Source organism: Chelonus insularis, unplaced genomic scaffold (assembly GCF_013357705.1).
Source record: "Chelonus insularis isolate UGA/USDA-ARS -01 unplaced genomic scaffold, ASM1335770v1 contig_399_pilon, whole genome shotgun sequence".
Classification (NCBI taxonomy): domain Eukaryota; kingdom Metazoa; phylum Arthropoda; class Insecta; order Hymenoptera; family Braconidae; genus Chelonus; species Chelonus insularis.
The window spans coordinates 1332054-1348836 of NW_023276554.1; the positions used below are offsets into that span (position 1 = coordinate 1332054).

General features: G+C 31.2%; 4 protein-coding genes across 4 annotated transcripts; 2 read left to right on the forward strand and 2 right to left on the reverse strand.

Moving 5' to 3' along the window:
• The first annotated feature begins 92 nt into the window (after positions 1-92).
• On the forward strand, positions 93-1408 carry LOC118068213 (dynein light chain 1, axonemal-like). The gene is made up of 5 exons (XM_035085441.1): positions 93-149; positions 287-526; positions 580-728; positions 818-1207; positions 1288-1408. The coding sequence occupies exons 2-5, from the start codon at positions 524-526 to the stop codon at positions 1304-1306; spliced, it is 561 nt and encodes a 186-aa protein (XP_034941332.1). The 5' UTR covers positions 93-149; positions 287-523; the 3' UTR covers positions 1307-1408.
• Positions 1119-3090, reverse strand: Zpr1 (zinc finger protein Zpr1). The gene is made up of 4 exons (XM_035085440.1): positions 2860-3090; positions 2533-2785; positions 1990-2409; positions 1119-1916 (listed from the first exon to the last, which is right to left on the reverse strand). The coding sequence occupies exons 1-4, from the start codon at positions 2983-2985 to the stop codon at positions 1378-1380; spliced, it is 1338 nt and encodes a 445-aa protein (XP_034941331.1). The 5' UTR covers positions 2986-3090; the 3' UTR covers positions 1119-1377.
• Positions 3091-3192: 102 nt separating this feature from the next.
• Positions 3193-5469, forward strand: DNApol-epsilon58 (DNA polymerase epsilon subunit 2). The gene is made up of 4 exons (XM_035085438.1): positions 3193-3392; positions 3604-4150; positions 4234-4917; positions 5082-5469. The coding sequence occupies exons 1-4, from the start codon at positions 3217-3219 to the stop codon at positions 5352-5354; spliced, it is 1680 nt and encodes a 559-aa protein (XP_034941329.1). The 5' UTR covers positions 3193-3216; the 3' UTR covers positions 5355-5469.
• Positions 5470-5752: 283 nt separating this feature from the next.
• On the reverse strand, positions 5753-12014 carry Hph (HIF prolyl hydroxylase). Its single transcript, XM_035085439.1, has 5 exons — positions 11517-12014; positions 10738-11429; positions 6965-7084; positions 6664-6874; positions 5753-6406 (listed from the first exon to the last, which is right to left on the reverse strand). The coding sequence occupies exons 1-5, from the start codon at positions 11905-11907 to the stop codon at positions 6384-6386; spliced, it is 1437 nt and encodes a 478-aa protein (XP_034941330.1). The 5' UTR covers positions 11908-12014; the 3' UTR covers positions 5753-6383.
• Between the last annotated feature and the right edge of the window lie 4769 nt (positions 12015-16783).

The window sequence follows — 16783 nt, forward strand, 5'->3', positions numbered from 1 at the left end:
TCGATTATTCAATCGATCACATTATATCGATTTTTTATATTGCGATATTATTCACGGCGGGAATTTTAAAAAGACGTTTTTTTCAGTATCATCAAGATAAATGAAAATCTGAATTTTGTGTAAATAAATTAGCACTTTTCATAATTAAAGTAAGTAAATTATTGAAAAATTTTGTAAAATCTGAATGACTGATTCAATCCATAAAAATAATTTTTGTAAACAAAGCTACAATCAACAAATGATAACGATAAAAAATCTACACGGAACACTGATTTTCCATTTTCAGATGATTGTAAAATGATAAAATAGACAATTGATAACATATATCAACTCGAGTTACTGTTTTCATGGAAACCATTCCAAACATGCTCGGAGTGCCGATAACTAAAGAATGCACATTCAGGATAATACGATTATCACGTTATCTTGGTGTAACATAACAATCGCAACGCAAACTTGTTAAATTATCTTTGACCTTCATTCATTCATTCATTCATAAGCTCATCTTAATCCTAGATTTACGATGGTAATATTTGTGTTTGGTTTACTAACGAATTTTATCGTAACTTCATTTAACAGGCCAAGTCAACTTCCTGCAAAGAAGCCATAAAAAGGTGGGAAGAGAGTACAGGAAAATCCGCGGAAACAGAAAAAGAAGTAATTTTGTCATTTCAATGGCCTCCGATTGACAAAATGGACAACGGGTTATCTCTTCTAAAGAATGTAGAGTGAGCTTGAATAATATCATAATTCTTTTTTATCTTCAGTTCTTTGTAAAAATTTAATTTTACTAACGAAAATAAAACGTTATGTTTAGAATGCTGTCTCTATCAACAAATATGATTGAAAAAATATCTCACCTTGACTCTTTGAAGAATTTAAAAATTTTATCTATTGGTCGTAACTATATAAAGACATTCTCTGGTCTAGAGGTAGTTGGAGATCATTTAGAAGAATTATGGATCTCTTACAATATGATTGAAAAAATAAAAGGTGTAAGTGCCTTTAAAGCACTAAAAGTTTTATACATGGGTAATAATTTAGTAAAAGATTGGGCAGAGTTTAATCGTCTCCAAGAAATTCCAAATCTTCAGGACCTTCTTTTTGTAAATAATCCTATTTGTGATAATTTGGAGCCAGAAGCATGGAGAACACAGGTCATTCGAAGGCTTCCTAAACTAAAAAAACTCGACTCTATCCCCATCGTGTATATTATCTTTTTAATAAAAATTATTTTCATAAATATGTTGATAATATTGATAGTAACATTTCTTTTCTTCTTTACAGCCATCCAGATGACTATTAACTAATGAGATGTATAAATCAATGAACTGTAAAGAATTTAGTACTATAATATATTAAAACATGATCAGAAAATTATGCGTAATTTTCTACTTTCATGTCATTTAACCCAAGCTCTTCATTTTGTTCAAAGCTTCTATCATACTTAATAATCTCTAATCGCTCATCACATCCCACATCTGACAAACTTTGAACATAACTATTTCCAGCAGGATCATCAAGAACAATCGTTACTTGACGTTCTCCATTCAAAACTTCATCCAATGTGGTAATAAATTCATTCAATCTCGTAGCAGTTATTTTATCTGTACTGTCGCCAGTGAGTATAGAATTAGATAGCAGTTGTTCTTTAGTTGCAGCTAAAATACCCTCAATAGTGGTAAAACGCCCACCTAATGCAGCTGGTCCAACTTCCAATTCAAGTTCTGGTATCTCCATCGAACAAGTCTCAGATTTTAAAACGTCTCTACTAAAATCCTCTTTACCTTTCACTAATACTTCTATCCTGATCCCTTGAGGTTCTACTCCACTTCCGCTTTTAACTTCATTAGTTTTGTGACCACAGGAGTCACAAATTGTAGCCATGATCACTACCTCTTTAAAATGGGGGATGTCTATATATTGTATTAAGGAAGACGTAAAGATTTTTGTGATAAATGTTAATCGTTTCTAAATAAAAAAGGATACTTGTCATCTTCATGTTGGTTGTACAAGGACAATTACAGTCTGGACAGTTAGTTGGAAATTGTAAAACTTCTCCCTCTAGTTCTTCCAATGGAAAAGATCCTGGTTCAATAGGCTTTAACAGTCCTTCACTGTTTTCAACATAAATACCTAATAATTTATTCTGCTCTTCTGATCTTACGAAGTAGGAAGTTGTACAGTTATGATCTTTCCGTGGAGCATTAGGATTTTCTACATGACACTCTCCAGTAATATCCTCGAAGATTATCGTAAATGGACTATCAAGTAGCTTCAGTCCACGTAATTTAGCAATAAATAAATCGATTCCTGCAGCTGTATCTGGATTTTCTTCCCTTCTTCTCGGCTGATCTTGCTCTAAACCGCTTATACTTCTATCGATAATACCTTCGACTGTAGTTATTTCTGCAGAGTAAATAAAATAGAATAAATATTTTGCTATCATGGAATTGTCAAATAATTTTAAGTAACAAAAATCATTTTTTTAGCCAAAGGGAATGGATTGATTTAGTTTAAAGATAAATGTACCTCCTTTCTGAGATTGTGATGGAATTTCAAAATCCAATTCAGGGATTTTAATGCTAGTATAATCAGACTTAACGACCTGACGATTTAAATCACTTTCATTAGTAACATTTAATTGAATTCTAATTCCTTTATCTTGAATTTTTCCTCCACTTTGGATTTCATTATTTTGAAATCCACAATGTTCGCAATCGAATGACATCAATATTACATCCTTGTAATGAGGAATTTTCGTTAACAATAATCGAGTAATACCCTGTAAAAACATTACATCAATAATTTTCATCTTTGTAATAAATCAACAATATTGAAGAATAAAATTCATCGTACATTCTCACCACAATTCATGCATAAACTTTCAATAACTGATGCCTCTGGTTCAAGATCATCAGCTGTCAGATTTCGAAAAATGGGATCTTTTTTATTTTTTCCTTCTTTCTCAGTACTCTGAGCCATTGTTGATATTTATTTTCAATGTTATTGTTAAAAAAGAATAAATGATATTTTCAGGAACAAAAATGTACTTGTTTTTTATTTTTCAATTTATCAGTTGTAAAGGTTATGATTCACATATTCAAGAGAATTTTTTTCTACTGATGGTAAGTAAATTGTGTGGCAGTGTAATTTCTTTATTATCAACAGTTTTCTAACCTACAAAAAATGCCGGTTGTGTAAACAACAGCGTTAATGTGTTATTTTTTTATTTTTCATTATTTTTATTTAATTAATTATTATAGTAGTATAGTAGTTTATATTACTTTAAAAATAAGTAATTTTTTTATTAAATTTTTCACTATGTCAGATGCAAAATTAATTAAAAATATTCAAAGTACATTCTCAATGTATGGCTTTAATATTACGAGGTATATTTATACCGTTGTTTTATTCAAAATTTTTCGTTCAGAATACAAAACTTAGCACATAATTAGTATTTAAAAAAATATGGATAAATTAACACAACTTGTTCACTAACCTAGAGTACACCACTTATAATAAACAATACATGATAAATAATAGTAATGTATGATTTTTCAAAGTTGAATTTGTTTACCTAACAATGAGTATTTTTTTTAGAGATATAAGTACATATATAGCTCGACAACTGAAGACTGTGAGTGCTGATGAACGAGAAGTTTGGTTAATAAATATCACAGATCAACTCTCAAATTTGAATTTATCTACACCACACATCACATTAGAACATGTTAAAGAAGCGATCAAAGAATGCTTACGACCAGATGATGCCTTACATGAATCAGAAACTATATTTAACGTGATAAATATGTTCAACATCCCTAAAGTGATATATGACATCGATAAAAAAAAATTAACCCTGCAAAAAGTATCATCAGAGTTATTCGTTGATGCCATTCACAAATCAAGTATTTTTAGAGATCGATTAAGTTTACTAAAATACGTGACTTTAAAACAAGAGCCATTTGCTCCTAAAAAAATTAGAGAGATAAGTGAGGAAAAGTATGAACTGACTTCGATAGAGCAATTACTTAGCAATTGTAGAAATGGTGATGTTTTCGTAATGGGAATTTTATCACAACTCACAGAAGGACAGTATTATTTGGAAGATGCTGGTGGTGCTATCAAAGTCGATTTAAAACAAGCAATATCCTTTTCATAAATATAATTATAATATTAATTATAAATTAGAATTGAACATAACTAATTTTCTCCTTAACTTAAAAATACACTTTTGCACCCGGTCTTATTGCAGAAGGATGCATCGTAATAGTTAATGGTATTTATAATGAAGGAATATTAGAAGTTAGTGAAATAGGTCTCCCTCCAGCAGAACCATCAGCCGATGCAAGAATAGGCTTTGGAGCAGATAATACCTTTGGCGGCCCTCATAAAACATCATTGAAGTTCTCGGAAAAACTCAAAGCATACGAACAATCTCATAGCGGAGATATGATTGTTTTTATATCAGACGTATGGCTGGATAATTCAGACGTTTTAAATAAATTGAAAGTCATCATAGATGGATATTCAGAAGATCCTCCAGTGGCCTTTGTACTCTGTGGTCACTTTTTATCATCTCCACCAAGTAACACTAGCGTACAAAAATTAAAAGAAGGCTTTACTAATTTGGCAAAAATAATTCAAGAATATCCAGACGTTCGTCAATACTCTAAATTTGTATTTGTTCCGGGACCTTTGGACTTGGGAGCTCCAAAAATATTGCCTAGAGGTCCTTTACCCAAGACTCTTCTTAATGATTTCATCAGATTAGTACCTGGCACAATATTTGCTAGCAATCCGTGCAGAATTCAGTATTGTACAAAAGAAATTGTTGTACTAAGAGAAGATATTTTAACAAAATTTTGTAGACATACATTGAAGTACCCTGAACATGGTCATGTATGGAATCACGTAAGTATTTAATTTGAAAACTTTTCTTTCATTATTATTATGTTCATTTATAATGGTATTTTATAATTCACAAAGATTATCATGCTTCACAAATTTCAATTAAAGTATCAAAACGGGCTTTTGTGACAAATACTGAAAACAATAAAAGTGATTTTCAATTTCAGTATGCAAGATCTATTATTTGTCAATCACACTTGGCTCCAATGAATTTGCCAGTAGTTCCAGTTTATTGGAAGCACGATCACACTTTGCAATTATACCCAACCCCTGATCTCATTGTTATAGCTGATCAGTTTCAAACTTATTCAACCAGTTACAGTGATTGCAAAGTAATTAATCCGGGGACATTTCTTAGGAGTAATTTTGCATTCAAAGTTTATAAACCTGGGATGAATGAAATAGAGGAATGTGAAGTTCCAGCTGATGACGGTATGTGAATAAAATAAATAATTTACGAATTTTTTAAACAAAAAAATTAATTTAAAATTATTTCGTGAGCCTCTGTACAATATTTATTTTTTACGCGTAATAAAATTTTCATTACTTTTACAATACTTTGGGAAATGTTTGTTCTTACAAATCAATAACTTTGATTTAAGTTATTCATTATATTTTTTATTGTATTAAATTAAGAACAAACTTAAAAAAAATAAGTTAACTATTTGCAGCAGATACTGAATTATTTCGTATGTATGAATAAGATTATTATTATGATAATAATAATTATTATACACATTATTCACGAGCGTACGAAGAAATATGATTTTTAGTAATTATTATTCTGAGGTAATTGATAATAATTATCTTACAAACTAATTTTAAAAGAGTTTTAACACTCGTGAAGCAAGACTTATATTTGAATTAGTAATAATTAATATTCATACATACATTAAATTTAAAAATATAATATTTAAATAACTGGAAGGGCATTCTGTCATTCTCGTTGTCTCAGCTCCATCTTTACTTCTGTCCATTATGAAATCTCAATTTACACAGTAATATTAAACATCCTAATAAATTTTATAATAGTTCGTGATATTAGGATCGACTGCATATCATTTAAATATCTTACTGGCCAACAGGCTATTAAAAAATCTTCGTAAATGACAAAGTGAGTCAATTAAATTTTATCTAGTTATTTCGATAGAATCTCAAAAAATGTGATGAAAAGCAAAGCACTCTGCCAAGAGATAAAAAAAAAAGAATTAACCGAAAGGTTCAACTGAATAGATTCCGGCTCTAATTACTATTTTTGAATTTGCATTGAACTTCATTGCACTTTTATAACCTACACACACGAAAATGTCAAGTATTTTATTCAATTCCTATTCATTCGTATTTTTTCGGTAGTAGTTTCAGTATTCAATCCTACTAGGTATTTTTATGTACGACGTGCTTTTTTTGTTGATAATTATTTACAATCTCATGTGTGTGGAGATGTTTGTATCATGTAGAACAATTTTATCTCAGGATTGTCGACTCATTTTCTCTGAAACAGGAAAAATAAAATTATTAGTTCTATTATTAGGTTTTTGTTTTATGATGAGGAAAATATTATTCAATATATATTTGTGACCAATAACTTGTCAACATGAATCATTTCTAAATATAATTTATATATCAGATGATGTATTTTCCGTGGAGTATAGAACAAATAGTGCTATCAATAGTATTTTACTGTTTATCATTTTTAGGGAAGAGAATTGATTTTTTTACGACAGAAAAATAAATGTTTGTGTTGCTTACTTTCTTTCTCAAATCTTTCACAAGCTTGTAATCTTTCTTCAGCATCGAAATACCATAGGGTGATAGCGTATCTTGTTTTATATGCTGGTTGAACCTCATGAGGGTTTCTTCGGTCTGACCAAAAGAATAAAATCCTATCGAAAACAGGTTCAATATTTGCTACTTGATCCCTCCAGCATTCTGGGAATATCCTTAAAAGTCCTCCATTTTTCTGGAAAAAATAGATTGGTGAATTATACATTCAAATATATTTATGTGAGTTTAAAACGAAAGAAAAAAAATACATAATTAATTTCCTTACTTTCGTATCCCAATTTACATTAAGGTAATAAATGGCTGTAATACATCTGCCGTCACCATTTGGATTATCTACGTGTTTAACATAATGTGAACCATGTCCTGGATAACAAGCTACCATTGCCTAGGACATAAAAAACATTTTATAAAATTCTTGTAATGAAAGTCAATTCCTAGATAAAAAGAATTGATACTTGATTATATTATAACATTATTAAACTGCCGTTTTTATATCAAACACAATGATGTATTAAAAAATGTTAATTGTTTGTGCTTTAGTGCTATTCTTAATCAAGTATTATTATAGACAATAATATTTAAGCAACAACGCAATAACCTAGGGAACGAAGAAAATCGAGTAGTAATTCTTTGAATTAAATGTTATGTCATTGTAAAAGATAATAGTTTTTAACGTTGACTTCAATATTGAAGTTCAAGAAGGAGCACGATAACAAGGAAAAAAGTTATTACACTCAATAACCATTACTCTGTCATTGTCCTTATAAAGTTATAACAGCTCACTGACAGCTGGTATCATTAAAAATTTGGGAATTGTCTGTTCTCAATTATTACTAACAGATTATTATTCATTTTAATTGCAATAAATCATATAAAACAACATCAATAATATTTTTTTAGCTGAAGAAATATTCACATTAAATAGAAATCTAATGAAAATTCTTAGTGTAAAAAAAAACTTGAAAAAATATTTTTATGATATTTCGAAAAAATTTTTTAATTATCAATAATACTTATTTCTTGCATGAATAGATATGGAAATTTTAAAAAAACTGAATGATCATTGGGTGTACGATACATAATAATATCAAAAGATATACAAAAATGTCGTAGTTCTATTCTATTTTTTTCATCTATGATAAAAAAAGAGTACGTAATGAACGAAACAGCTGAATGTCAATGTGTATTATTCAAAAGTTTGTCTGACTCATGTACAGTATTTTCGTGACGACATTTTTAATTCAATTGATATATACAGAGATAATGATGGATTTTGCTTAGATTTTTAAACTTTCATAGCCACCGATCCAACAACCCCTCGAACAATTAAAATTAATTAATTAATTCAAGATCCTTGACATGAACTTGACATGAGTCATGTTTCAATGTTTACATTGACGTGTGCATGCGTGAACCAGAAGTTAAAATACGATCAATATTACACTTTTAAGTTTAATATTTTACTCGAGTTGCAGAATATTTACAATTGCAAGGAATAGCGAGGAAATAATCTTAAAAATCAATAAAAAAAACAATGTAAAAAAACTTTTTACAATGAAGAAAATCTTTTAAAAAAATATATGAGCTACTATTGATGCAGAATCGGCTTTGTCAAGCTATAAAAAGCATATTTTTTATTCTCAGTAACTATTCAATGTTGTTAGGTATATAAGTTGTACATTAAGAGCTTCTCAAAATAAGACCTAAAAAAAATATTCCATTTACTGAATTTTTTCAATGAAATTTTAATATCAACTTCAAGAATATCCTTGCCAGAATAGAAAGGGATATTTATCAAAAAAATAAACAGACTTTAATGGACTGCTTGAACAATATTGATATAAATATTATTTATTCTCAACCAATTTTTAGAAGTAGTTAGACTTTTTTTCTGTCCTGGGAAAATATTTTACTACCACAAAAATTACATTTTTTAATAAGTCCACAAATTTAAAAACATGAAGGAAACTTGACAAACAATATAAATGATTCGAAGAATTGAATCTTCTTGATACAACCATGATGCCATGGGTTCGTTTAAATATTCCAAGGTTATTTCCAGACTACACGTACCAATTATGAACCTTGGCCGTATTCTTTGTAAACCTTGATAGCAAATTTCGCTTTCTTTTAAATGTATCAAAGAATTTTTGCAAATTAAAAAACAATCTGCCTTTATTTTGACTATACAGAATGTTTCAAATTTTTATTTGAAAATAAAAAAAAAATTTTAATAGTCTGGCTGAGGGTAAATATTATCAATACAAACAAACGTGAAGTACTGGATATACATCTCATTTAATGTTCTACATAGTGAATATTTTGCGAGGGTTGTCATATCAGTGTAAAAAAGATAAGCTTAAGTGTTTGATAAAAAAATTCTTGGTTTAGATATTGATTAACAACTGTGATAGATAAATAATAATTAAAACAAGAAGTGAATTTAAATTTTTGGCGTACGTGATAAAAAAAGCATAGCTTATAATCAGTGAATATCTAAAAGTTTAATTGATAGCAAAATGTCACATATCATATCACTTGTAAATATTAACAAAATTTTAATATCTATAATTGGTATAATTATTCTTGCAAATTTTTTGAAATAACACAGCTTCGATTGCGCTACATTTCTATTATTTTTAAACTATCGTTTACACCCAAGGACGTTTCTAAGTGAAAAAGTTTGGTATAAAGTTTGTGGAGGTAAATTATGAATTATTCTTGTAAATTTAACTATTTTCATGTATTTTATTCTACAGCTAATTTGAATAGTTTAAATTTTAAAGAATTATATTATTTCTATATTCAATTTACTAATATCGAAAATTTATTTTTCATAAAAGCTATTTGTATTGTTAGATATTTATTGAAGCATATTATTTCAAATGACTTTAGGAAACTGTCGTGAATTTTTTGCAAATTGTGAATTAAAATAAGTTTGAAAAATGGTTAGATGCAATGGTCTAAGTTCAGAGACTATTATATCCTTACAAAAGTAAGCGAAAAATGTTGATCCATCATTATAAAAAGTACAACAATAATTCATTAGCTACTGATAGATAAAACTGTAAACTGGATTGATTAATTTTTTATAGAGAATAAAAAAGAAAGATAAATCAGTTTGACTTTTACTTTTTGTCATTACTGGTTTGATAAAATTAAAGGATTCCCTCAAATTATATGAGTAAATTTCCTCAGTTTTCGTCGAGGTCAATCTAAGTTTAGCGATGACATCAAAAAATGAAGAAATTTCCGGTAAGATAATTTAATTTGAAGAGGAAATAGTAAATTGAACGAAATAAATAATATACATCTAGATAATTGCTCCAATAAGATTCTACAACTTTTTCTTAAGTGAATAAAGAATTAAAGATTGTGCCTTTAAACTTTTCGACTGTCTGTTCTCATTACATTACATTTCACCTTGCGGAAGGTTACTCGACAAAAAGAGAGAAAGATCAAGAGAAAGATCACGTAAGCAATACATTCACTTTCAGTTATAATTTGTTAAGAATTTATTTATCTCCTCCGAAAACATATGTCTAGAACTTTGGAGTAGATTAGAATGCACGTGGGAGGCTTCTGTTTCAGATTCTTTAGACGAGATGCAGTCAGAGGTGAAAGTTAGTGGCGTACGTGACTGACTTCAGCATTTCGTTAAAAAAATTTTAGTGCATTACAAAGCATCACTCTCGAAATTCGAAACAAGTGGATATAAGGCTTTCTTTCTTTGTGAAATATATCGTCAGTTACTGATAAATTTGATGAGTTAAAAATATCGAAATAAAAATAACATGAATATAACGACTGAATTAATAGACTGTATAGTCGGTATGTGAAAATAAAAAAAAGACTGATGCGTATTCATATCCACATCTCTCTTCTTCCTTGATCTCTCAGCTGTTACGACAGCATTGGATGACTTTGCTTCGTCATTCTGTACTTTTTTTTGTTTTTTTTTTGTACCATTTAAAGTATTATTACAAATTTAATTCATCAACGAGTTTTCCTCAACACAAAGAAAACACTCGTACTCACCTTAGTTCTTCCATTAATTGTATATTTTCCCATCTTTCCATTATTTCTCATTTTATTTGCTCGAACTATTATCGCGTCTACTTGAGAAATTAGCATTCCAATACTTTGACACTGTTTCTCTTTACCATCTAACCACAAAATTTGATCACCTCTTATTGTTTTTAAATCATTAGCACTAGCTTTATTTGATACTAATTGACCATCTTTAAACATTCCTGCGCTATACATAGTCAATACTTCACTTAATATTGTCAGACCTTTTTCAGCACCAAGAAAATTGTCTACCACACACACGCCATACTCATCCATGTCCCTAATCACATTACGACAAATTTCGTCTAACCGTTCATCCAGATTATTTCTGTCCATGTGTAAAAACGGTGGTAAAAATTCGGCGTCCTTTCTCAGTCGAACTTCCGGAAAGTTTTTCATATGGTCGTGATGTTGTAACGATGTGTCAGGGACAACACCGTCAGATTTATTTCCAGTTCGTGAAGCCACTGCAATTGGATTCATCAATTTGGCGGTAGCACTTAAAATTGTATCCTCAGAATTCTCTTCATATGTCAGAGGAGTAATCCAATCATCGGACTTATCAGATGAATTACCGTTAGAAGATATTTTTCTTTTTGATGGTGCTACAATTCCAACAGTCTCTTGGCTGGAATTATTTATTTTCTTACTCTCTAATCCTGTTTGAAACAAATCAATTTTATAAATTAATTATTTTAATTAATATAAAAGAAAAATGATATATAAACATGACACTATTTACATACCGCGACTGCGTCTCTCGATTTTATCTGTATTCAATGACGCTTGTATTCTGGATGCTTCGGATCCAGTGTTCTTTGTAAGGTTAGATAAAGTTCCAGAGTTTGGCAAATTGTTGGTTGGCTCAAGAACAATTTGATTTCTTTGCAAATTTAATGAATTATCAGGTACAGAGATAGTTTCGTTATTTTGTACTAAAGATTGGTCGAAGCAAACAGCTTTGTGATTTTTCCAATCAAATTTTTGATGTTCTTTAGAACAATAAACAGTACTTTTGCACCTTGAACACCGAAGTACTTTATCAGTTTTACCACAAATGACACACGCTAACCTCACACCTGCTAATGCATTGACACTGCCTAATGTTCTTTCACGACTGGATATTGGAGTAGACATCTTCTGCTATTTACTTCATTATGACTATGAGCGACGACATTTCTACATGCACCATAGTCACATACACACCTCGAAGCTTCTTTCTTTCTCTCTCTTTAGACACTGAATAAAATGTCGATTTCTCTACGCAACAGTTGCGGCTGAATTAAAAACTACATGACAAAAGAAATTAAATTGCTGCAGTCAACAAAGACAAAATCATTGTTACTGACAATCAATTATCTAGGTTGTTTTTTTTTATTCTTTAATTAAAGTTTTTTTTTTATTTAAATGTGATTATAAACAATTAAATCAATACAAATGTATTGTTATATTGAAATTAAGTGAATTTAATTTTATTTATCTAAAATTTTTGTAAAAATTTCTATCTTATCGACTGCTAGAAAATGAGACTGTTAATTGAATTACCAACTGAGTTAATGTTCAAGATGAAATTTGAACGTAAATTTTCTCACGACGTACATCTCAACACAGATAAAAAGCGATCGATAAGAAAATAAATTAAACACATAGACATGCTCTCTCAATTTAGAATCATAAATCACAACAAAAGTTGCCTCGTAAAATCCAATTAAAAGGATAAAGTAGATTGTGATCTCAAACTTCGTAAATCCTAATTATGAAGCACCATCCATTCGTCGTAACTTAATAAATGTTATACAACATCCGTTGGAGATTGAAGAATGAGAAAAAAGGGACATAAATGATGAGGAACTAGGTGCAGACGTCCTGTCGCAAATCGATCGTACAATTGCGTTTAAGTCTATTGACGTTCAAGTCATTATTCAATATCAAACAGTGGGACGCGCGGGAGTTGAGTTAAACTCACACTCACTCTGGCGCGCACGCAGCATAAATCGATCGTTGTTCATGATGGGAAGTAGCACCCTAAAGGGGTTGCAAGCGTACTTGGTGTGCGATGTCGTCTGGCAGCTTTGGTCGCTGACGCTGACGTCCGACGTGGAGTGGCGAGTAACTCAGAGAAATAGACACGCAGAGTCTATATAAGAGAAGGGAGAAGAAAAGGAGTATGTTGGCTGTTGAATATTTGAATGGATAGGCAGCTGTTGTCTTCGCAAGCTCAGAAATCGGGCGCCAAAGCGGCTTGTTTTTGCCACCTCGTTTTTGTCTCAGCGAAAACGTAAAATCACCCACCGCAGCGTCGTCCCATTATCTGCAATTCTTACACTCATTTCTTATTCATTACTCTCAAGGCTATCGAACGACGATACATTTTGGCGCATGCGACTACAGGATTCGGCAATTTACTCTGTAACGGGCGTGGTTCTCGAAACTTAGTTGAATTCGCAATCACGCGACTACATTTCGAGCACACACTTTCGCCTTCTCTCTTGCTCATATACATTTTCCCAAAAGATCGTCACCATCTCGCATCCCCTTGCGGCTTCACATTCCTACTAGTACGTCTGTCCGGTTGGTTGGCTGACTGACTGGCCGCACAATACATCGTTACGTGCTCGATCCCTTTCCTTTCGATCCCCGATATGCACTTTCGTCGGCTTGTCGAGCCATACGATGGAGTGCCTCTTTCCTTACGAGTGGATAATCGTTTTAGGGGGGGTGCACAAGCATTAACTCGGCTTTGTCCACCGGGATGTTTGGACCATTTCGAGTACCGGAGATCCTTTCACATTGATATATACGATTGCTATTCGTACATAACTTTCCCAACAGTTGCCAATGTCTACCTTCAATCTCAACGTCAAAAACACCAACTGGAAATTCACTTCTCCTACATACGTACATATACGAACAAGTCCGTATATAGTTATACTATCAAGTACACATAGAAAATAGGTAGAAGCTGGAGGTTGGAGAAGGTAGATAGGTACACCAAATGTTCATGATGGAAGGGGACTCGTTAACCGCAGGCGTACTCGAGTGTGCCCGCAAGTAACGCGTTTATGCCAAAGCCCTTGAGTGGCCCTCTGAGGCGGTGCTATCATATGATATAATACGCAGTTCGATCATTCCCCCCTTACTCGAATGTATAATCTATTAATTTTTTTTCCGAGCTACACCCTTTTTCCTTAGTCACTGGGTACAATGTCATGGGGCTTCACATTTCAAAAGTTTCTCTCGTCTTACTTTATTCTTAGTAAAGCATGCAATATGCAGAAAAGAATATACTGCTTCATTTGGTAATAGACAGCGGGTAGGTAGTAGGTCTTCCCAAGGGTTCATATTTCGGTCTTTTCATTTAATATTGTAGTAATGTGAAGCTTACACCTTGACAGCAGTCTATTATACAAAGAAATAAGAAATATATTATTTACCAGTTTCTCGTTATATAACACGACACAATAAGCTCCCACTGGGTAGTTAAACTAATCTTCATTCGATATCTTTATTAAAAAATCTCACTGGATTATGCGTAATATGCGGGACATGTGTATACAGAGATGTCGAGTTAAATACACAGTCTATGTCAATTGGTCCAATTAGCATCGTGGCCCGCAGGACAAATCGATGACGACTAGTGCGCACGTGCATTTGAGATTCATGTGAAAAGAATAGGTAAAAATTGGCTGAATTAAAGTGTAACACGAAACCACACGTGGCGATGATATGTAAGAATGGAAGATGATGGTTTTATGCGGGCATTTTATTTCTCTTTTTTCTTTTTTTTTTTAAACTTTTAGTGTATATGTCACACATTGGTATGTACATACATGTAAACCGTTACGCATTTGTAGTCTGAAGACGTGGAAAAGATATGCCACTATCAAGTTCTATGAAAAAGACAATGAAAAATGATGGTGATGGCGAGTAGATTGCATGGCTAGTGAGCAACGTAGTAGTAGGACAGGGGTCGTTCTATTTAGGGGGTGGCAAGCACCACGCCAGCAGTGTACCTAATAGGCTGTGATAGATCGGTTAAATTGCGTTCGTGCTAATGGGATTGCGTCCGACGCCACTATAATTACCATTAACGAACTTGTCTATTCGCTTCTATTTAACACTTTTCTCATAACTTATAACTTTACTTTATTGCGCTAAAACTAAATTCGAAGGGTGTGTTTGTAACAATTGCTAATTAAAAAATATCTATTTCCACATCCTAACTTTAATTAACGACTTTTTCATTTTCATCAGCAGCGACAATAATAATAAAGAGACTGCTGCAAGCTCGAAAAAAGTTTTGATTTATTTTTATTTCGACTTAGTATATATGCTGAAAAAATTTTTCAACTCATTATCACTAGCTGTCAGACCGTCTACACATTTTTACGTTAAAATCGTTAAAAAAAAAAATTTCAATGCTTTCGAAACAGCTGTCTTTCTTATCAATACAATCATCTTTTTCTTTCATTTCGTTAAGTTGTTTTCATCTTTTTTGTAATGGATCACGATGATTTTCGAGATATTTGAAAGGTTTATAATTTATTTTTAAATATTAACGATGTAAAATATCATGTTTTTCCATTTTTAATGAACCAAATTTCCTGGCCAATTAATACCATGAATTTTTTATTCATTTTTCAAATATATTAAAATAAATGTTAATTGTTTAAAAGAAAGTTTTATAATTCGCTGTGAAATGTCACTGAAGTGTAAAAATTTTCATTCGACTCGTCTTAAAAATAGTATTACCTCAAGTAATTTATACAGTTTGAAACTTTTAACTTCAATCTTCAGTTATTATTATACGGTATTAAATCTTTAGAAAATGGAAAAAAAAATATTTACACAAAAGTTATAAATTATAGAGACTGGTGCTATTGTTAGGAAAGTATAAATAGAGAGATATAGTGTACATAGTATTTAGTGATAATAATTTAAATGATAATGTTTAATTTAAAATATTATCCATAAAAGCTTTGTGAATATTAGTATGCGGCAACAAAGACTTAGAAAGTTGACAGGACAATGCTGACTACGGTCCAAATATCCTTTGTTCTTTTTTTTTTTCTACGTAGGACTTTTTAATAACGGCGAAAAATAACAGAGATGAAGTCTTCACAATGCGTCCCCTGTAGCCATCAGCTGTGGCGCTTGATTAGTGCAATGAATGTATATCTTTAGCTATGAACATGAGGAGTACGTCTTTTCATCTTTCACTTATATTGTACTTTTTTTTTTTCAACCCACTAGATGTGTGCTCGACAATAATGTCAAATATTTTTACAACGTGTGACAGAAAGTTGGATCAATGTTTCTTAACGTTTCTTCGCGAGCTGCCCGACACACGAGCATAGAGTGTCAGATGCAGCTGATGGATGCTCCTGCGACAAATTCTCGGTCGCGCCGGTTCGTAATTACGATTTATGACCGTGCACTTTCCTTTGGTCGACGTATGCACGCTTAATGGCGTGTTGAATAACGAATATATGTAGTATGTTCTGATGGTGGTGAGGATACGAGGCCAAGTGCAATGTAAAAAGAGAAAAATGCATACAAATATCCGGCAAAGTTTAAAATAAAGACAAATAATGCTTGAGTATTATATGAAGTATTAAGAGGCTGTGTGGCTTTTAGATTAGACCAGCTCAGTTTTATAATCGAATACATTTTGTTCTCTTTAATTAAGATCATTACAGGATTTTTACGCGTCCGTTGCACCAGCTTCACAGCTTAAAGAGGATGAATCGGAAAAATAATATTTAAATTTTTTTCATTGTTTAGTACTTAATAGGCTTATTATAATACAGGTTTTATGAAAAAAATTTCTTTACACTTTATACTAAGTGTGATGAGTAAAAAAGTTTTATTAATTTCAGTAAAATATTATATTTATCTTGTTCTAAAAAATTAGCTCGTCCAATAAATGTACAGTTAATAACATGATACAGAAATTTATGCATCGAATAAAAAATTAATTATCTAAAAATATATGTATATATTATTTTTATTA